This window comes from Chelonia mydas, chromosome 16, assembly GCF_015237465.2.
Source record: "Chelonia mydas isolate rCheMyd1 chromosome 16, rCheMyd1.pri.v2, whole genome shotgun sequence".
Lineage (NCBI taxonomy): Eukaryota > Metazoa > Chordata > Testudines > Cheloniidae > Chelonia > Chelonia mydas.
Genome location: NC_057857.1, coordinates 14,740,992 through 14,762,447, shown reverse-complemented (window position 1 = coordinate 14,762,447; position 21,456 = coordinate 14,740,992). Strand labels below are relative to the sequence as shown.

At 51.8% G+C, this 21,456-nt stretch overlaps 1 protein-coding gene across 2 annotated transcripts in view; it reads right to left on the bottom strand.

The window, feature by feature from the left end:
• The window catches only part of LAMC3 (laminin subunit gamma 3), a 44,046-nt gene that overhangs the window by 17,433 nt on the left and 5,157 nt on the right, over positions 1-21,456 (bottom strand). For both annotated transcript variants that reach the window (XM_027823476.3, XM_043530490.1), the window contains exons 2-12: positions 17,464-17,768; positions 15,471-15,601; positions 12,154-12,320; positions 10,973-11,161; positions 10,017-10,134; positions 9,764-9,862; positions 8,997-9,133; positions 7,074-7,190; positions 6,100-6,301; positions 5,368-5,477; positions 3,826-4,044 (exon numbers count right to left, since the gene is read on the bottom strand). In XM_027823476.3, the coding sequence (XP_027679277.2) occupies positions 3,826-4,044; positions 5,368-5,477; positions 6,100-6,301; positions 7,074-7,190; positions 8,997-9,133; positions 9,764-9,862; positions 10,017-10,134; positions 10,973-11,161; positions 12,154-12,320; positions 15,471-15,601; positions 17,464-17,768 (1,794 nt within the window). The remainder of the gene's footprint in view (positions 1-3,825; positions 4,045-5,367; positions 5,478-6,099; positions 6,302-7,073; positions 7,191-8,996; positions 9,134-9,763; positions 9,863-10,016; positions 10,135-10,972; positions 11,162-12,153; positions 12,321-15,470; positions 15,602-17,463; positions 17,769-21,456) is intronic.

The window sequence follows — 21,456 nt, the reverse complement described above, 5'->3', positions numbered from 1 at the left end:
AGCCCAGCTCTCCCTGGGTCACTCGACCGTCAGGCTGGACGCCCAGTGAATTCTCAATATTAAAAATCTGTCCGAGTCTGAAATCATTGACGTGTTTCTCCAAGACGGTGCAAGATGTGTCCAAACCCATGCACTGTCTGCGTCATGCAACACACAAGGAACAGGTCCAGAACCCCGCAGATGAGTGTAACTTCCTCGTGTGACCTAAGCCAGGGAGTGACAGGTTGAGGAAGCAAGCAGGGGACATGGGGAAACTCTGAATCCCTCCCCTTTGGCTGGAGCCCTTCTGCCTCCAGCAATCGGTCCAATTCACTGGAGAGAGAGCGAGCACAGAGAGTCCCATGATGATTTCGTCATGCAGTTGGAAAGATCAGATCATCCTAGGCAAGCTAGCCTGTGGGAAAGGTTTCTGGGAAAATTTCCCAAGGGCATGGAGTCAGCTTAACACATGGGGGACACATGACAATGAGGGGGAAGAGGGTGCGCTGAGGGGCCTGGGGGACTCAGAGGTCCCTGGGAAGAGCACACATGGGGCAGTTTGGAGCGCAGCGGGCGAAGCTGTGAAATGAGTCGGACACGACGGGGAGAGAAGGAATTGAAAGAGAAACAGGGAGGGAGAGAGAAGGGTGGCAAATTAATGAAGGGATGCCTGTATGATGGATGGGCGGCTTGATTGTCAGAATGAAGGCCGAAAGATCAAAGGTGTGGAATTTCACCCAGGAATCATATTAAACTGGAGACTTCCAGACACCGCACTCCACAACAAAAGAGGGAGAGAAGCTGCAGAACATTGTAATATTTCTGTCTGGCAGGGCAGAGGAGCATGTTAAAAACTGCTCTTTAAAGTACTCTCTGTCCCAGCCATAAACAATTCCTCATTCATGCAACACAGATGTTACAATGCCAGGGCCAGAACACCAGCAAGACGCAGGCGGTGGGGTGGGGGTGAGGGGTGTCCTGTTAGTAGTGACACTGGGCCCTGGGTTTCTTCAGTTAAGTAACAAGTAAATCATCATTTCCAAGTCCCTTTGACGGGACTATGTTGAACTGGGCTCCATTAGGGCCTGCCACGGCGTTAGCCGGGGAATGTTGAGAGGAGGACTCATGGACAGACTGAGCTCTGTGTGACATGGACAGTATGTTATTGGGTAGCAGATATGCCAGGTGCCCATGTCTGAGCTGTACCTGACCAGGGGAGTACATCATCTACCGTGCCTGTCTAATTATACATGCTCAGGATGGCTCAGCTGTGTGTCACAGGCCCTATACTGCTAGTACCACTTTAGCTTATGGTCTGTGCTTTTCGGACCTGTGTGCTGTCCTTGCTGTCACCATAAAGCACCATGATGTTCACAATGTTACACACTAACAGCTGCGAGGTCACAGGTAGCCATGGAGTTATGTTATATTATTTCATACAATCAGATGGACCTGATTCTGCCTTACTCCCTGAGTAAAGCAGCCGCACTGCAGTCAATGAGACAACTTGATGAGCAAAATACTACTCAGTGTGAATCAGGACAGCACGGGAGTGTCCCTGCAGCTCCTTTCACATCTGCGTGCTGTGCAGAGCACACACTGTGACCCCTCTACTGAGGCACAAGCTGGGGTTAAACGTGGCAGCTGAATCAACGGAGCACACTGGCGACAGTCGAGGGCAGGCAGTGAAGAACAAAGCCATGTTCAATGGGAACAGCATGAGGAATCTGCAGACAGCAGATGCAGTCACCCCAGCTGAACTTTTGGTCTGGATACCGGGGTGCTCATGTGATGCCATGAACCAGCAGATTTTCCCCACTGACAGAGAAACCGAGAGGCTTTCCCTGGAGGTGGAGCTCACAGCAGGGAGTCTCTGCCGTTTGCCATTCATTTGATGTTGGCAGCCTTTGCAGATCTGGTTTTGGTTACATCTATGTAGCACTACTCCATGTGTATCTGCTTGCTTTCCCCCCAGCCCAGAACCTCGGGAGATGTAGTATCAGACCTGTGATCTCATGCTCCTCTAGTGAGGAAACATGGCTGCCTGGGAGAGATCACACATAACCCACCCTACTTGGGTGGACAGTGAGATTTGAACCCTTAGACCCACAGAGCTGAAGGTAAGAGTCTCTCCCACTTGAGCTAAAGGACTAGGTCTCCTCCTGTGCTGCTACAGCAATCTTTTATATAGACCAGCCACTGGAGGGAGACAACCCCATCCCCACACACTCTCCTAATGTGGGTTACATACGAACATGTCTCCCTCTAGTAGCCGTAGCCTGCAGAGACTACAAGACCTAACCTAAGTTCCCTGTAAGCTGCGTGGGTGGGCAACTGCCCAGCAGGCTATCAAGTGCCGCACAGTTCAGGTGTCCCTCCGCCCAGTGCCGCGTGCTGCTCCTGCCCTCGGCCTTGGAGCTGCTCCCGGAAGCCTCCTGCTTGCTGTGCAAAGCAGGGAGAGGGGAAAAGGGTGCTGATGTCAGGGTGTCCCCCTCACCCCGGCCCTGTACTCCATCTCCACAGAGCGCACGACAGGGGGCGCACGACAGGGCTCAGGAAGGAGGGAGCTTGCTGGCAACTCCTGCTGTGTCTGAACTTGCTGATCTACTTAAAAGGGCAGCGTACTTAAAGTGGAGGTCAACTTACTTAAAGGGGCAATGTGCGTTTCTGTCTCTGTCACACGCACACTCTGTCCTTCAAACTCACCTCCCAACATATACTTGTATGGTGGTTGTTGTTACTTCTGGATACTTCTTTCAAAGTGTGTTACTTTAGTTTTTTGACGGGTCTATGCATTTCATAATTTTTATTTCTCTCTTATGCTTAAATTGAATTTTTGAATAGTGAGCTCTAAAATGCCCAACCTGTCCTGGCTGGAGTAATTATCCCTATAGTAACTTTTTTAAAATATAGATTACATCTAGGTTTTTGGTTTCTACTGGTGGTGCACATCCACACATTACCTCGAAATGGTGCACATAACAAAATTCATTCTGCATATGGATGGAAAAAATTAGAGGGAACACTGGACCTAACGATGGGTGTGAAAATTTCACTGGTTACTGGAAGAGCATTTTGTGTATAAAACCCTGTAATAGTGTAGTTACATTGCAACTGCCGATCATGGTACATGCAGTCTGTGTTCCACCTCCAGATAGCTTCTTCTCTTCACTTACCCTGTCTCCTTCACTAAAGCCTGTTGCTTCTTCCCCTTCATACCCATCTTATCCTCACTGATAAATCCTTTGTCCATGTGCTCATCCATTTGCAATGCAAGTGCGGTAGCCTTCTCCTGCCTAGCTTCCTTACCTCTTACTTCTGCCACTCCAGTTGGCCCCCAACACCCTGCCAAGGTCATCTTCATCTCCTCAAGATCTGCCCACCTCACCCTTCCTCCTTCAATCATTCCATTGGCCTCCTGCTCTTCATGCATTACATTCAAACTCCCCATCCAGGCCCCAGTAACGTTTCCACCGACACCTCTGCTTTTCCGTCCTACTTACGTTCATAAAATGCCATGCACATCTGTGGTGGTAGATGCATGCATGATTATTATTACCGTGAGGCAGTTATTTTTGTCTCTGAAATGACTGTTATGAAACCACCCCCCTGAAATTTACATGGCAATAACCTGAGATGCTGGGTACTGTAACTTCAAGTGTAATTCCCAGCCTTCTTTGGGAATGATGCAGATTTATTATCTATTTACAGCCTAACTGCACAGTAATTATATGGATAAATGGAGGCTGTGAAATGAACTGACGCCATGAAGGTCTCTAGAAAAGGAAGGATAGAGATCGTGTGATGGTAAAAGCAAATCACTAACAGAGAGCAGGGCATCCAAACCTGTGTCAGGGTCACAGCTGCCGTGCTGGTTACAAGTACAGGGGATGCAGCTGGTGAAGGGCCCACTCAATGGAATCTCTCTCTTGTAGCCTGGAGTGCAAGATTCGCAGAACTGCCCAGTGTACCCCTGTGGGCAGATGCACTCCTCCACCCACTGAGCAGGCAGGGAATGACCTGGGCGAGCAGAGGTGAGCTGGACCTCACTCAGGGAGACTCTACCTGTGGAAGGGAAAACCAGAAGTTACGATGGGCGAATATAACCCGCTCAGAGACAATGGACCCATCAATCCAGTCTCTCTAGCATCCCTTCCAGGATGGGCCATCAAAAGGGATCAGAGCACTGTGCCCAACTCCAGCGCCTTCCATGTAAGGATCTCAAAGCATTTTACAAAATACTCTCAGGGTACGATTTTCACACATGACTAGTGATTCTGGGTGCCTGATTTGAGACATCTTAGGCAAGATGTGTTTCAGAAAGTGCTGAGCACCTCTCCTCTGAAAACCAAGTCTCTTTAAGACATCTTAAGCGTGGCAGCCAAACAACTGAGGGATTGCAAATCACAAGGCAATTTGGAAAATCTTGCCCTTACTAACTAAGCCTTCTAACACCCCCGCAGTATGTAAAATTGAGAGAGATCAGGGCGCCCACCACTGAAATGCAGCCACCTGAGAGGTGGAGCATGGCTATCGCTTAACAGCTCGGGCAATCTTGCCCAAGAGTTTAGGACGGGAAGTGAAAATGCCATGTTGAGTCTGAACCTGCGGAGGGAATTTTGGGAGGCAGAATGTAACTATTACAGTTTGAATGCGGCCACGACGCTAACTGCTACAAAGAGTGCCATGAGATGGTCAGAAGGGCCCATTCGATCATCCAGGCTGACCACGAGCTGTGGGAACTATAAGCCGCAGGACTCTGCTTTATGTCTCATACACAGAAACAGTAACTCCAGCCGCACAATGCCCCTAGCATCAGACCACCCCGATTCAGAGAGAGGGATGCTGCTTATTGAATCCCTGAGACCACGAGGTGTCTCGGGAAGGTCTCCCATCCGAGTAACCCCCTAACCCAACCCTGCTTAGTGTAAGATCACAGCCCACGCTGATCAGAGAACAGATTCCCACGATGCCACCTGCCTCCCGCTACTCAGAGGGAGACTCCATCCTCAGACTCAGGGCCACAGGTGGAGTGGGGCGGGTCTCTGAACCTCAAGACCTTGGCCAAAGAACACCCAGTCAGCAGCATTCAAGAGTCAAAGAGGAACCCAGTGCAGCCTCCACCTGGTGACCATGATTATTAATCATTTATATGGCAGCAGCGCCCACAGGCCCCAATCAGGATCAGGGCCCCATTGTGCCAGGTGCTGTACACAGACATCCCCCGCCCCGGAGAGCTTACAAGCTAAATCTTCTTCCCTCCCCTCGAGCCTTTGACCGCCCTGTTGCACTGCAGGGCTACCCAGTGCAGTGCCCAGCCCCAGAGCTCTCCTGTGTTCTTCGCAGGAGGAAGCCCCCAGCCTGTGGTGCCACCAGGGGGTCACTTACAAGGTGTGTCACTGTTGCCAACCTTGATCCTGAGGGCAGTCAGATTGGAGAGCAGACGCTGGAAGTTGAAGGACGACAGCGAGGGCTGCATCTCCTCCGCCTCGTGGAGCCTGTGGGAAACCAGCCCAGAAGGGAAGGGTGCGGCCTTGCTCCTTACAAGAGCTGCCCACACAAAGACAATGGGTGCCATCTTGACCTGAGGGAGGGGGCAGCAGGCACGGGAAGGGCAGCAACGAGGCAGGTGAATGTTGGGAAGTCACTAGAGGGGGCACAGACAAAGGGGCGTGGCAAGTTTGCAGGAGGAAACCCTGCTCTGTTTGTGCGTTCCCAGGCCATGGAGCAAGGTACTCTGGGTGACTCAGTGGGCCTGATTCTGTTATGGCTTACACTGGTTTAACACTGGGGTAAGTACACACTGACCTCAGCAGAATCAGTCCTGATTTGCACTGAGACCAGAACCAGGCCATGGGAAGTAGCACTGCTGAAAGGTGCTGGCCTGACAGAACAGGTCCAGCACACGGAGCATTGGTACAAACTCTCCCCACGGTGCCCTGCCAGTGGGTCTCAAACCTGCCCAGAGAGGCGACGAAGATGAGAGGGAAATTCAGTCTCCATGGCCCACTCAATTGTTGGCCTCCCTGCTAGATTCAGCCAACAGAGGGGCCAGCTGAGGTGGTGATTTTAGTGAGGGAGAAGCCTGTCTGCCGGGAAGTGAGGTCAGCCAGCCTGTACCTGAAGGTGACCTTGTGCTCTCCATGGTGGGGCTGGCTTCCACGGCCTGCTGGGGCAGCATAGCTCACAGACACCACAATGCCATCTCCCTCTAAGACCAGCCGGACGGGAAATGGAGAGGATCTGCTCCTGTTCCCCTCCGCTCGGAGGAGCACGGAGAGGAGCTGCCCGTAGCTGAGGCGCTGGTCACGCAGGAACTTCTCTGGGAGGTGAAAGGAAGAGAGGAGAGTCCATGAGATCCTCCCAGCCTCTGGGCCCAATCCTGCTCCCATGGATTTCAATGGCAGAACCAACCGGCCCAGACACAGGCCTGGCGCGTACAATGGATCCTGGCTCATTTCACACATAGTTCTGGGTTTCCACTGCTGTTCTAATCTGCATTGAGATTAGCACTCGGTCAACGTCAACATGCTTCCTAACAAGGGGGCATGGGAGTGTGAGAATGGCTTTAATGGCTTGGACGCTAAGGGTTCAATTCCCTTTTAGCCTTGTAACAACACTAATGGCATCATGTATTTATATAGCACCTGTCATGGCAAGGGGACCCAAAGCTCTTCACAAATAACAGTAATATTAATGCCTAGCTCTTAGGTAGCACCTTTCCTCAGTAGATATCAATGTCCTTTATAATGGAGGCCAATATCATTATCCCCATGTTACAGATGGGGAAACTGAGGCACAGAGCAGGGGAATTGAGTTGCCCAAGGTCACCCAGCAAACCAGTGACAGGGCTGGGAACTGAACCAATGTCTTCTGAGTCCAGCATCCTATCCACTAGCACCCACTGCCTCCCTTACATACAAAGGAATCACTTCATCTACCACTGAAATACAGCCACCTCTGGGGTGGAACACGGCAGCTGGTACGTTGTTTTAACTGTGGATTCTTAAACACACAGTGCAGGTTTTATTGCAGCCACACAGTAACCACAGTTACAATGTAGCAGTTCAGCTGGGCATTCCCATATAGAGTACCTGGTGCTATGAACTCGGCTGGTTCCTCTCCGTCCTGCTCTACGTAGATCTCCCCATTGGCCCAATGCAGCCGTACTTCCTTGACACCTGGAGCTTCAGCTTTCCAGCCCTCAGGCCCTTGGCAACAAACGCACACAGTCAGAGCATGCAGTGGGGCATGATGGGAAATATAACATGGAGCATGCAGTCGGTACCCCCTGCAGAATAGTCATCTATTTGATCTGGGCAGACGCGTCACAACAAGAGCACATTTGGAAATCTAGCCCTTATTTAGATTTTTAGGGGGGCTGCATCTCAGGAATGTCTTGCCCAAATGACCCCCAAACTGGCCCATTAATACAAGCCAACAGCCCCAGGAGGCAGAACAAGTTTCAAGATAATCTGAGACAGCACACCGATTTTAGAGCACTAAAAGAATCATCCACTTCTGAACAGAAAAGCTCTGCTCAACGTGAACTATAAAAGAGCTGGCGCACGACTGGCTAACTGGGAGCTGAGCCCTTGAAAATCTGTCCTGAAACGAGCAACCCAAACGTGGCTCGATTTCCTACCACAGAAAAACACATGGTCTAAAGCCTGGCTCTATTTCAAATTTATGGCACACATGACAGGGATGTGGCAATTGGTAACATATTTTTAATACCATCAGGATAAGCTTTCATCGGATGTCGTTCCACACCACCAGGTCTATGGCAGCCATGCACAGGTCAGGTTACGTTCATGGGCACGATAGCTGGGCTACTCACATGGGGAATACATGGGAATTTTTCCTCCACCGGGGCAGGAAGCCCACCCCCAGGGTGATGCTCAATGGTTGCATTATGTATGTTTCTTGTGATGCTCAGCAGAGGGCAGAATGTCCTCACATATGCAGCACAGAGATGGGATTTGTTAGTTTCTAGTACTCCTGTTCTTTTTGCGGATACAGACTAACACGGCTACTACTCTGAAGCCTTATAAGACATATCCCTGGCTGCAGGCCCAGTGGAGATGAAGTCCTGTTTTCATGGCCTGAGCAGTACCTTCCGCCCATCAAAGCTAGGGTCATGCAGGGGCCTTTCCCCGGTGGGAATAACCCACGCTATGCACAATGTTAGGCCAAGGTTGGGAGGAGGAGGTAGGGTGACCAGATAGCAAGTTTGAAAAATCGGGATGGGGGTGGGGGGGGCAATAGGCGCCTATATAAGAAACAGCCCCAAATATCAGGACTGTCCCTATAAAACTGGGACTTCTAGTCACCCTAGGAGGAGGAAGACGACATAGAAGTTCCAAAGTGTGAGCAGAACCCTTGCGCCAGCTGTTCACCCCTTACTAGGAGCCACGTTTGAGAGGCAGAGAGACTCCAGAGGGAGCCAGGGGAAACCTCCTCCCACATGTTCATCTATCCCCTCCCCAAGCCAACAGAGCTTTTTCACCAGACTCTGCTCCACGGTTTTGGGGGGGAAAGGCCATTCAAACCTTTCAAAGCAACCCCAGCCCCTGGCCACTGCAGGATGGTCACAGCTTTCAGTAGCAACATCTGCCATTTAGCCGGTACTTTACAGCCCATATACCGGTATCTAGGGGCCACGGCATCCACCACTTCCATGAGCTACTCTGGGGAGGAAGGTGGTAGTTATGTAATGGTCTCCCATAATGCCACGCAGCAGTTCTGGGCAGGAAGTGAAGGGGAATACTGGGTCCAGTTGAAATTGCAGGGGGAGTTTATGGTGGCAAATTTAAACTTGGCTGGTATCAGTGATTTATTTGCAGAGTGAGGGGAGGCCAGAGGACCGCCCCCTCCCCCAATCTAAGCCAGACCCAGACCCAAACTTTTTAAAAACCTCAGTGCAAAGCTTAGCCTCCATCCCAGGGTCTCCCTCCTCCAGCCCTGCCTCCCCTTTCCCAATGAGCAGGCACTGGCACTGGTGTTGGGTCTGGTACCTTGGCTGAAGTCAGAGCGGACGTGGTGCACCTCGTACTGGGCGGCTGCAGTGCACACAGTCGAGTGGCCATAGCAGAAGCAGCTGGTGCAGCCTGCGGGGTTGTGGGGCTGCAGATTGAATGAGCCAGGTTGGCATCTGGATGCAGGGTGACAAAACAAAGCAGTGGTGCAGGCATGGACGCTTGCAGTGGGGGAACTATAGTTACTCCCCTCCTGTCTGCTCCCCACAGCATGCAGTTGAGGAGCAAAGGGTGTGTTCACAGGCAGTAGGGAGGAAAGGAGGCAGAAGAAAGGGACTTCAAATCCCAACCTCTCCCAGCAGGAGTCGCTGGAGAGAAAACGCTGCAGGGGACACCTCAAATACTGCATTCCCAGCCTCTCTCAGCCAGCGTGGGCCCCCGCAGCGAGCAGAGCAGAGGCAGGAGGATTGCCAACAATGGGAAAGGAGTGCTGGCGCCGGGGAATGAACCACTGCACTCCCAGCTCCTCCCAGCAGGAGGCACCACAGGGAGTGGGGTCAGAGTGCTGGCTGTGGGGAACTGGTGGCTGCTGCAGTCCTGTCTTCTCCCAGCAGGTGGCACAGTAGGGAGCAGCGAGCTTGCCGTTCCTCCGGTCTCCACCCCCAATCTCATTGCTCCAGTGGGGGCAGAGGGGTGCTGCCTCGCTCATGCCCACCCCGGAGGGAGAGACTGACCCGGCAGTGGCTTTTTCCAGCCCCCAGCCTTTTTCCAGTCCCCAGCCCGGCCCGAGATGGTGCTTCGCTCACCTGTTGCACAGGTAGCCTTCCACCTTCTCCTTGCAGGAGCAGCGCCCCGAGTTGGGGTCACAGGTCCCCACGCTGCCGGCAGGGTCGCAGGCACAGGGTCTGCAGAGGCAAAAGCCAACAACGTGAGACCCACTCCCCACTTGCCCGTCTGTCAGCCCTTGGCCCTATCAGGTCAGGGCCAAGGCTGCGCTCAGGGGTGGGAAGCGGAGAGGGGCCAAGCTCCCCTGAAGTGCAGGGGAGCCAGTTCTCTCACCTGCAGCCCCCTGCGCTCAGGGAGTGGAACCCGGCCCGGCAGCGCTCGCACTTCCAGCCAGTCACGCTGGCCTTGCAGTCGCAGGTCCCCGAGCTGTCACACTGGAGCCGCAGGGAGCCTGCGAGGAACCAAACCAAGAGGAAGCCGCGAGAGAGGGGCTGGCAAGAGAGGGAGACTGCTCTCCCCCCCCCCCCCCCGCCACAAAGGGGAGCAAGGACTCTGCCTCAAGCACAGCGCTGTGGAACCTGGGGGAGGTGGATCGGGAAGGGAGGTGCCTCCAGGAGTCATGGGCTGAGGGAAGAGCATGCTGCAATAGGTGGCAAAGAGGGCAAATCACAGAAAAGTAGAGTGCGTGTGGGACCTGACAGAGAGAGCAGGGCGTGGCGTGGGGCAGGGTGGGAGAGACGCTCCCCGGGATGGGACGCGGTTGAACATTTAAGGTTTATGGTTTTTTTAAGAGGTCTCGAACCAGTCACTGAGGATGCACCTTTGTCCCTTCCCCGCAGTTAACTGGGCCCACATTTCTGCCACAGTTAAGAGGATTTAGGCCTCTCGCTCCCTGGAGTGGGTGAGGGGCCTAGTCTACACTCGAAAAGTTTGGTTGGGATAGCTATACCAGCATAGCTTCCCAGTGCAGACGCATTTATATGGCCAAAAAAGGGCTTTTGTAGGTGCAGCTTATACCGGTTCCCGGAGTGAAGTGAGGTCTGTTGTCTCTACACTAGGGCTTTTGCCAGCATAACTGTGTTGGTGGAAAAAAAAAAAAAAATAGTCACAGCCCTAACCAACATTGCTGTAACTATCTAGTATAGACCTGCCGTGAGACACAGGCCAAGCGCAGGGCCAGGGTCACGGCTTTGCCAGGTGGAGGCTGGACAAGCTGACGGGACATGGCATCACCTGCGCCAGGGCCGCCCCGTTTCCTCCCCCCAGCGGCGTTGCTGTGCACCACATACCCGCCGTGTTGCAGTTGCATGGCTGGCAGGCCGTCTGCCCATCCCACCGGTAGTAGTTCTGCCGGCAGCGCTCGCAGTGGGGCCCGTCGGTGTTATCCTGGCAGTTCAGGCAATGGCCGCCATGCCCCGTGCTCCGGTACAGCTCCCGGTCGTAGAAGCACTCGACCGATCGGCCGCTGCAGTTGCACGCTGTGCCGGAGGGAGTGGGGGGCAGGTAAGAGCGAGAACGTCACAGGGGCCAAAACAGACATGGAGATGGAAAGGCTTGGGTCTGAATTGCCACTGGGGGGTGGGGCGGGACTGAGCTGAGACAAACCCATGGCACTCGGGGCCTCCGCTGGGTTCCAGCCCAGGTCCCCTGGAGCGAACGGATGATGTGTTACCTCACTGGACTGCTATTATTATTATTATTCTGTATTGTTTGTAATCTGGGAGAACCAGGAGCCCCCGTCATGGGTCAGGACCCCTTTGTGCTAGGGGTTAAGCACAGCACAAAGGTAGGCCCTGTGCCAAGAGCCTATAATGGAAATGCAGCCCCCTTTCCTGCTTCTGGGGTGCAGTCAGGGAATTCCCCGTGCAAGGCCACGCGCATCTGAGTCCCCACAGTTTCTCCATCAGTGTCCAGATGCTAAATGCACTGACAATCGTCCGTGTGTCTGTCTCTGACTGTAGGTAGCGCTCTTGCCTCTGAGTCGACCTTGTTATTTGCTGAGCACCCCCGGGGGCTAAGAGCAGTGCTACATACAGGAGATCAGACCCGTGCCCCATGACGCTTATAGTCTTAATTGGATGGAAAACACAAAATATATGCCTGCCCTCAGAGAAGGCCTGATGTAACAGATGGGTGACCCCCTGCGTGCAGCATGGGCATCTCTTTCCACAGTGGCTGGAGCTGTCCTGCAAGAGGAAGGAGCTGTTCTCTTGCTGTGCCAGGGTGCAGGAGAGGCCACTGCCCTGGGTCAGAACCAGGACCCTAAGCTGACTTCCCCCAGCATCTGACGTTAGCAGCTTTTGGCCACTGCCCACCAGGGCTGGATTCGAACTGGCAACCTACAGGAACAAGGCTCCCAGGACCCCGAGAAAAAATGATTTTCTGAATGGCAGAGTCAGCCTGCTGAGTGAGGAGTGGGGCCAGTTAGCTTCCTGAGAGCGCCTGCAGGGCCCTAAGACCTGGTACTCACGGAGACACTCGTTGGCGGACTGAGCAGTTCCTCGCGCCCATGGCCGGTCCTGGTAGAAAGCCTGGCATTGCTCGCAGTCCACCCCGGTGGTGTTGTGCTGGCAGAGGCAAACCAGCTGGCCCATTTCATTGGGGGCACACTCGCTGGCATGGCCGTTGCACTTACACCTGCAAGGGAGCCACGGGGCTGTCACTGTCAGGGTTCGGCTGAGCCTTGGGAGCGTTAATTAGAATGAACGCTGTGCTCAGCAGAGCCATTCCCTCCGTAGGCAGGCCCAGCTTCCATGGACTGCAGGGAATCCACTGACTCCAATGACGGGCTCACCCCTGGATTTGGTCCAGTTTGTGGTGGTGCCAGGGTGTTATTTCAAGGAGGTGAAGCTACTCTAGAGCAGCGGTTCCAGACTGCTGTACCCCTTTCAGGAGTCTGATTGTCTTGCATACCCCAAGTTTCACCTCACTTAAAAACTTGGACCATGGTAAGTGGACTGGGTTAGGTGGCACATAAGGACATCCAGCTGAACCAAGCTTAGCTCAGCCCCCCATGGCTCAGCCGGGGCAGCTGCCTACAGCACACAAGGGCACTGGTGCTAGCCCAGCTAGCAGAAGACAGGCTGAGCTGGCAGGTCAAGTGCACTGTAGTGTCTAGCCAGCAGCTGGTGAATGCACTGCGATGTGCCTGAGGGGGTGGGCTGCTGGGCCGGTTTCAGGGCCCCCAGGAGAGCATCGGGGTATGGACAGAACAGACGTCACCCAAACAGGAGGAGGAGGGAAAGCAGCACAGGCTGGGCCCATTTCAAGGCCACCCATCCCTCTCCCGCAGGCGCTCCCCAGCAGCACCAGCTGCGAGGTCATTGAGACTGAGGGTGGCCTGATCAGACGCTAATGAGTTCCAGCTGTTTGGGACTGGAGAGTCAGATGGAGTTGCTGTGTGCTCCTCTCCCAGCGTCTCTACTCTGGAGCGTGGGGAGCAGCTCTCACTTGGCCACTGAGATGTTGACCCTGGGGATCCGATGGGAGCAGGGAGATACTGACAGTACAGCCTCGTTCCGGGCACCCGAGGGGGAAGAGCATGGAGGGCGGGAGGTGCCCTTCTCCATGGGAGTGCTCATCTGCAGTACGCTCACTCGCAGGTACCGCAGGCCTCGCCCAGTTTGTCCTCCAGAAGCAGAGAACAGAGTGGGCCGGCAATGGTGGATCAAAAAAGAGGAAGGACTCAGCTAAACCCTGCAGCAGCTCCAGCTTTGTCCTCTCCTTCCTGTCAAGCCCAGCGACCCCAGGCCTGAGCGCCCAGGGCCAGCTGTCATACAAGCCAAGCAAGCGGCCCCTCGCCATACGGCCCACCCTGCTTAGAGTGCACTGGGTTTGAACAGGCCACGGTTTAACCCTTTGGACACTGAAGAGGAGGATATTGGTGTCCTGGGCCTTCTCCCTCAGTCCCACAGGAGCTCAGCCTCCACACTCTGCAGTCACCCACGGGCCTTTGCACCCCACCCATCTGATCTTGGCCAATGGCTGCTCTTCCCTGCGCAGAGCCCTGCACCAGTTCCTCCCCACCCATGGCCTGACCCACTAGGGAGACCTGTCTCGGCTGGTCTGAGGGAGCAACTGGGAACCAGCAGGGGGCAACTGAAGGAAAAGGAGAGAAAAGTGGGGGTTCTCCCGAGCATCCTGCCTGCTAACAGCTGGAGACCCCTCCTCTCACAGACCAGCCTTCCTCCCTGGCTCCAGCCTGCTTAGCCTCACCCATGCCCCAAAGCTCACAGACAGTCTGGACCCCAGGAGCCGAGGGCACTGCGCACCGAGCGGGCAGTCTCCCACAATCACAAGCCCTGTGCGCCGGCAGGAAGAAAGCTGGCCCTGCTCCAGGGCAGGCGGGAGCCGGAAGGCTCTGCTAGCACTGCTGTTGTGTTTGGGTGAGTTGTGTGTTATGGCTGGTTTGCTAATCCCCCAAACAGGGCTTTGTTTGGAGCTCCCTCTGCGAAGGCGTAGGATGGGAGCCGAGGGTTCATTTCTCCCACAATAGTTTTGACCGGCAGCCCGCACCGCAGCTCCATGTCCAACTGCTTGGGCCGTGTAAATGCTTTACGTATTGAATACAAACTGTGCACCATATGCAAGCAGGACAAAGCCTGTTCCACACATGAGCAGCTTTCCACAGCCTGTTCCCCTGCCAGGTCCTGTTTGCTGGAGATCCATCTCCCTTGAGTCCCTGCCTGCTGCCTCCTGAAGGTTCCTTTTCCATCTGATAACGAGAACATCCATGCAGCCCCAGCACCTGGTAGCAGAGACTGGGAACTTTGGGCAGAGAAAGAGCGACACACTTTCTAAGTCCATTGAGATGCATGGGCCTGGGAGAGCTTTCTGGAGGGACTGAGGGGGAAGATGGCAAGTATAATCCTAGAAACATACGCCTGGAAAGGACCTCGATAGGTCATCTAGTTCAGTCCCTTGCAGAGGCAGGATTAAGTATTATTTAGACCATCCCTGACAGGCGTTTGTCTAACTTGTTCTTAAAAGCCTCCAGCGGTGGAGATTTCACAACCCTCTGAGGCAATTTGTTCCAGTGCTTAACTACCCTGACAGTTAGGAAGTTTTTCCTGTTTCTAACCTAAATCTCCCTTGCTGCAATTTAAGCCCATTTCTTCTTGTCCAGTCCTCAGCAGATAAGGAGAACAATTTATTATCCCCTTTATGTACTTGAAGACTTGTGTCCCCTCAGTCTTCTCTTCTCCAAACTAAACAAAACTAATTTTTTTCCCCAATCTTTCCTCATAGGTCAGGTTTTGTAGACCTTTTAATCATTTTTGTTGCTCTCCTCTGGACTGTCTCCAATTTGTCCACATCTTTCATGAGGCGCCTTGCCCAGAACTGGACACAGAACTCCAGCTGAGGCCTTATCAGGGCAGAGTAGAGCAGAAAAATGACTCCTTGCATCATGCTTGCTACATTCCTGCTAATACAGCCCAGAACGATGTTCGCTTTTTTTGAAACAGTATTACACTGTTGACTCCTATTTAGATTGTAACCCCCATGTGCAAAATAGGGACTGCGCTGCTTAAACAGGGGGAACTGGAGTGTAAGTGCCTCTCATCTGTGGCTCTCAAAAGGCTTTAAGCCTCACATCCTCCCTTTGTACCATCATCTCCATTTTACAAATGGGAAAACTGAGGAACAAGGAGATTAAATGGCTTGTCCCAATCACACAGTCTCAGAGCTGGGAGCAGAACCCAGGAGTCCTGACTCCCCGTCCTATCCCTTAACCACAAGAACATCCTTCCTTCCACTTCTTCTCCCCATGCCCCACCCACGCCTTACCTGCCGCCAACCGAGAAGTCGGAGATGGCGTAATAGTAGGACTGCAGCACCTTGGGATCCTTGAAGATGTCGTCCCCGAATGTGTTGAGCCGGTTCAAGGAGATGAGCAGGTCAGTGCCGGTCACCCACTCCTGAGGAGTTCAGGCCACAAGAGAGCGGCTGGTGAGTGGCCCAAGCAAACACATCACCCTGGGGGGGGTGCGGGGGGGGTCAGCAGCCCCTTTACAAGAGGGAGCAGAGGAGGCAGCAGAACCACCACACCACCTTGAGGAACCACCATGTGTATAGCACTACGTCCTCCCCTTAATTCATCGAACCCTCATGCTGCTTAGACACGCACATGCACATGCCAGAAATCGTGCAGTCCAGGTGTGGCATAAACTTGTCTTCTCTCCATCTGCACCATGTCCTCCCATGCCGAGGGAGGCCCTGAAACATTCTCCCCATTTGGCTGGCAGCGGAGAGGGGCCCCAAGACCTGACACTGGATCCCAGTTTCAAAATAGCCAATGTTTTGGGAAGTTTGGGTCTGGGCTTGATTGGACCTATTGAGATGGAAGATGTTCAGATCCCACAGTGATAGGTGACCTAATGAATGATGGATAGATGAGATAAAATTTAGGATCCAAATGTCTTCAAAATGCAAGTGTGTTTGGACCTGGGATTTTGGTCCAGGTCCATTTTGGGTCACAGCTGGTAATGGCTAGCTTTTGAGTGGTTTACGGAAAACAACTTTCCTCCTTGCTTCTGGGAGAAGGAGTGTGATAAGGACATTGCTCTGTGTCTTCCCAGGGCATGCAGGCAGCAGGCACCAGCGGGCACCAGGCAGCAGGCACCAGCAGTGACCAGAGGGTCACTCTGAAGAGAGAACTTTTTTGCTTCTCTACTTCTCCCCCATCCCCACCCCTTCATCAGAGACCTCCGTTCTCTGCACAGAGCTGGAGTGGAAGATCTGACATTTGTGAAAGTCCTCTCTCCGAGGGTTCCGGTCAGGAGGAGATTCACTGAGGGAGCTGCCACAAAGTCAGATGATATAAAGCCAGAGACTGGAACGTTAACATTCCATGGAAGAACTGACGGGAGCTGAAGGGGACATTCTGCTGCTAGTGTATAGGATGTATCCTCTCCACTAAGCCCCCTGAATATGTACTTTCCACCACCTTCGAGTCCCTTTGAGAGCACAGAGTGGTCCAACCTTAGGCCTGGTACCTGGACACAACCCTAGTTCCCAATATTGGTAGCAAAATAAGGGAGAACCTTAGACTATGAAGTTGAACGAAGACTAAATGTTTTGAGTCCCAGGATATGTCTACATTGGAATTGGTAATTTCCAGTTGAGTAGACATACCCACTCTAGCTCTGGTTGAGCTAGTGCACTAAAAACAGAAGTGTAGCCATGGCAACTGAAGGGCTAGCCATTGGAGTATGTGCCTAGGCTCTCGGACAGCATCGTACTCGGGGCAGGTGGCCCATCCTGCCACTCGTCCACCGCAGCCGTGCTGCTATTTTTAGTACACTAGGTCAGACATAGCTAGAGCGGGTACGCCTACTCGCGCTGGTAATTACACCTTCCAGTTCCAGAGCAGACCTCCCAATGGTGTTGGGAATGGGGTTAGCCAGCGAGGGTCTGGAAGAACTGGATTAAGGCCAGCCTAGCACGATCCATTCCACTAGGGTGCTGGAGGTTATTCACCAAGGGCTTGGTGGATCAGAGTTTGGGCCAGCTGAACACGGTCCATCAGACCCCTATAAATCCAGTTCAGAAACATATTGCACATCTGTACATTCACACACACATACACTCACATCGGAGCAGAATGGAGTTAAGAGCGGAATCTCTCTTTATCTGAACAGATATTTCTAATGTGCCCACCCCCATGGTACCTGAGCACTAACAATATTACAGATCTCCAAACACGGTTCCCAGTGCCAGCTCCCCTGAGCCACTTGGTCTGCTGGACACACATGGCCTCCTCCAACCCTGAGCCCAGTACCTGTAGCACATGGCTCTTGTCAAAGCTGTAGGCGCTGGGCCGGCCCTCCAGGGTGGAGAAGGCCACATTCCCTCCACTCAGCGGGGAGATGTCGCTGAACTCCTCAGTGCAGAAGGCCACTTGCTCATCCTCACCAGGCCGCAGGTACTGCCGCTCTTGCTTCCTGTAGGTCTTCCCACAGGAGGCGCTGTAGTACTGGTACGGGATCCAGGGCCCGTCCACATGGCTGCGTTTGTAAATAGCAAAGCTCTCTGGCCGGCTTGTGTGAAACTTCAGCCGCACATAGGTGATTTCATAGGATTTCCCTGAAGAAGGAGGAGAAGAGAAGGCAACGTAGTTAGGTGCAAAGAGCTCATCCACAGTCTGTACATCTCTCTTTGGGTACCACCAATTTCAGGAACTACAAATGCTTGTCAAAATCTGCTGACATAGGTCATTCATGCCATGGGTTAACTGACTTATTGCCCATGCTAACCCCATACGTTGTGCCACGAGGAACCTGTGACAGCTGCTTCTAAATGAGGAGGTGTAACATTGTCCCCGTGTTACAGCTGGGGAAACTGAGGTTCAAGAGAGCTGATGAAGTGATTTTTCCAAGGGAAAGGAATTACTGAAGCGGTTGGGGATAAAACCTAGGAATCCTGAGGCCCAGCCCTGTGCTGTAGGTGTTCTGTGAATACACAGAGGACTTCAGGACTGTCATTCTGACACTCTTCTTACCAGCACAAAATTCACACCCACATTTTAAATGCTAGAAAAGGGAATGTTTTACAGAGATGCTACCCCAGAGGAATGAGCCATCAGAACAGGTCCGTCCCCAGTTGATGGGGCAGGGATGAGCAAATGCTTCCTCTCCTGGACATGCCCCACGTCAACACCAGGCAGGAAATTCTTGCTCACACAGACGCCAGTCGCACCTTGGATTCCCCTGGACAACACCAGCTCAGAGCGACCCAGCCTGCCCAGTGTCCCTGATAGTTCCTGCTTTTGCTGTTTCAAGCAACCTGTTTATTTTCTCTCTGTCTGTTTCTCCTGACACACAGAGAGATATGTCAGCCCAAAGACAGCTTTGCAGCTGCTCTTCCAGTGCTGGTCCGTGCCAATGATGTGAAGGAGGACGCTGGACATTAAAAAGCATCCAATCCATCCAGGTCAAGAGATCAGAGCTGGGACCCAGACCAGACACTCAGCTTCTCAGGTGCCAGCCGAAATCCAGCCTAGCTTTAGGTCGTTGCCACTTAATAGCTACTCGGTGACCTCTGCAAAATGGGTTTGCTGGGTCTCAAGCCAGATTCCAGCAGACAAGCATCCTGCGCACACACAAAAAGGCCCAATTCTGAGCTCACTCACACCCATGAGACTCAGGAATGAACCTCACTGAAGTCAATGAGCCAGCTCCTCAGATGGTGAAGTCAACAGAGCTACGCTGATTTACAGCAGCTGAAGAGCTTGTCCAATGGAGCTAGACTGCTGTAAAACCAACGTAAGGGAGAGGAGAATCAGGCCCACCATCACCAACTGGCCTCCTTCAGGGCAGCATTAGGAAAGCAGCTGAAGGACTCAGTGGACCATCGAGACTCAGCTCCCTTGTTGGCCTTTTGAGTGAAGGTTGACACCACCCGCTGAAAGAACAGCGTGCGGGGGAGGCTGCAGCGAGGATAAACAGAGGGGGCTCCAGTCCCCGAGGGCAGTCAATCCACCACTACAATTGCTTATTGAAAACATTAGTGAGAAAAAATAATACAAATATCAAACTGCTTAATTGCCAGAGACAAAGGACTGGGTTCAACTCCGAGAGCTGGTTCTTCCATAGTTATACTACTATTGATAGTACAAAACAATCCGCTACAAGGTTTGGGCTTTGTTGGAAAAGATAATGAGTCCGGAATGTTAGACGGGTTATTTGGGGACTAAGGAAAAACAGCCTTTAATTGGACCCATATGAATTATGTCGGCTATGGGCTGTGACTTTGTAAGAATGCTGTCAGGGAGCGGAGATAACTCAGGCTACCGCCGGGCTGTGGGGGGAAGAAGCTGCCATGGATCAGCAGTGCCCAGATTCTCTCTTGTCATCACAGAAACCTGACTACTGTTTGCAGTTCTGTCTTCGGGAGAGATTTGCTGATAACCTTGCAAGAAGGCAGCAAGCGTTAGGGGAAGTTGACAGCAACTGCTCCCCTTTGGAGACAACCCCTTTTACAGGATGACTCTTGAAAGGCGCTGAGTGCTGAATATCCATTGAGTTCAGTGGGAGCTGAGGCTGAGCACCTCTGAGGATCGGGCCCAGCGTGGCTGTTGTACCCATCCTCTCTCTTCTCTTTCTTTTCCAACTCTGCTGTTCCTCTCTGGTTGCCTTCCACCCTCTGGGAGCTTTCTAAATTGATCCTAGTGGAGGCTTTATCCGCAGCTGGGTTCTATGCTCACTGACCTGCTTCCAACTCATCGCTCTTGCGAGAAATAATGCATTTCTAATGTCTTTTGTGAGAGTTCCTTTGGTTTGGTGGGTCTCAGTCTAGTTCCCAGGGAGGCAGAACACAAACCACCATGACAACTGGCTCTGACTTGTGTTCTCTGCAGAGGCTCAGGTTTGGCTGGGGTGGGGTGGGTGACCTCTTGCCCCAAGTAGTGGTTCCCTCCAGGTCCAGATTGAGGCCACGGTGGATAAAATTGGATGATGAAAAATAATAATAATCATCAGATTTTTTTGGTTAATTTAAATACAGTTTTGTTTTAAAAAATAAACCTATTTAAATTTGAAATTATGATAACCTATGTTATGGGGTAAACTTACTATGATCGATTAAAATAATGTAAATTAAACTTCAGAAATTAATATTAGGCAGTACATGTTTGCTGACAAAGTTTTAGGCAAAAGTCAAAGCACTGAGCTGGTGGAAGTCACTGGCTCAGCACCTGGAACCACCGTTCGTTGAAGTACAAAACCAGCTTTTGACAGCATTGGCCTCTTCTGCAGATGCAGTGAGAATATATTCTTCATTTCAGTTTATTCAACTTGTTCAGTTCAATGACTAATTCATTCAAAGTCAAGAAACCCGGTGGGAGTTGAAACATTAGAAAAAATTGTTTTCCTCTCCCAATTTATGGATGAAAGTGAGGTGTGAGGGGATGAGATCTACTACTTCTAAAATCTTGAAGGACATGGTGATCAGAAAGAATCATCTTAATTCACTAACTACATATAACACTTCCTTTGTTTAATAAGTCAGTCAGTTTTAAATGCAAAAGATGGTTTGATTAACTTTTTTTCTTGTGTATCCAGCACATTTAAGGTTTAATTTAACTAATTTTAAAAAATTTAAATGTTTTTGTGCATTAATTTAATTTCAGTTTCCCTCCAAACAGCTTGATGCAAATCATGAGTGAAAGAAATAATTCCCATCTAGTAAATAAGAAATGTATCAATCACCATTTCTAACAATAAAAAAAGTAAAAATTACAAATCTGAATACATGTATGTTAAGCTATATAATTGCTTAAAGAAATATGTATAGATATAGTGTATTGTCCTGGTTAGCAAAAAAAGCAGCACCAAATTTAGGCTAAAGCTATATTTAGTTGCAAATCAACATGATTCAGTGGTTACCAACCAATGAGAATCAAGTCTTCTTTAGGAAAAAAAAAACAACTAAGTACAAGTACAAAACAAGATTAAAAATTGATTATTTAAATCAAAGTTAACTCCATGCTGTTTAAACCATGATTAAAATTGGTGATTTAAATCAATCCATCCTGGCAGAGGCACACTGGACGGGCAGTGCTGTTGAAGCTTGCCTTGATGATGCCCATGTCCTGCCTGTCCTGGGAAAGACTCACACCCTGGTCTCATGTAGGACTCCTGAAGGTCTTTGGGGTGGAATTCCAGACACCCTGGGTGGGTTTATTCCCAGACAGGAAATTCCTTGGGGGCGTTTACCAAAATGGCAGGAGGTCACAGCTGTCAATGCGCAAAACAATTTCCTCTGGGAGGGGAGC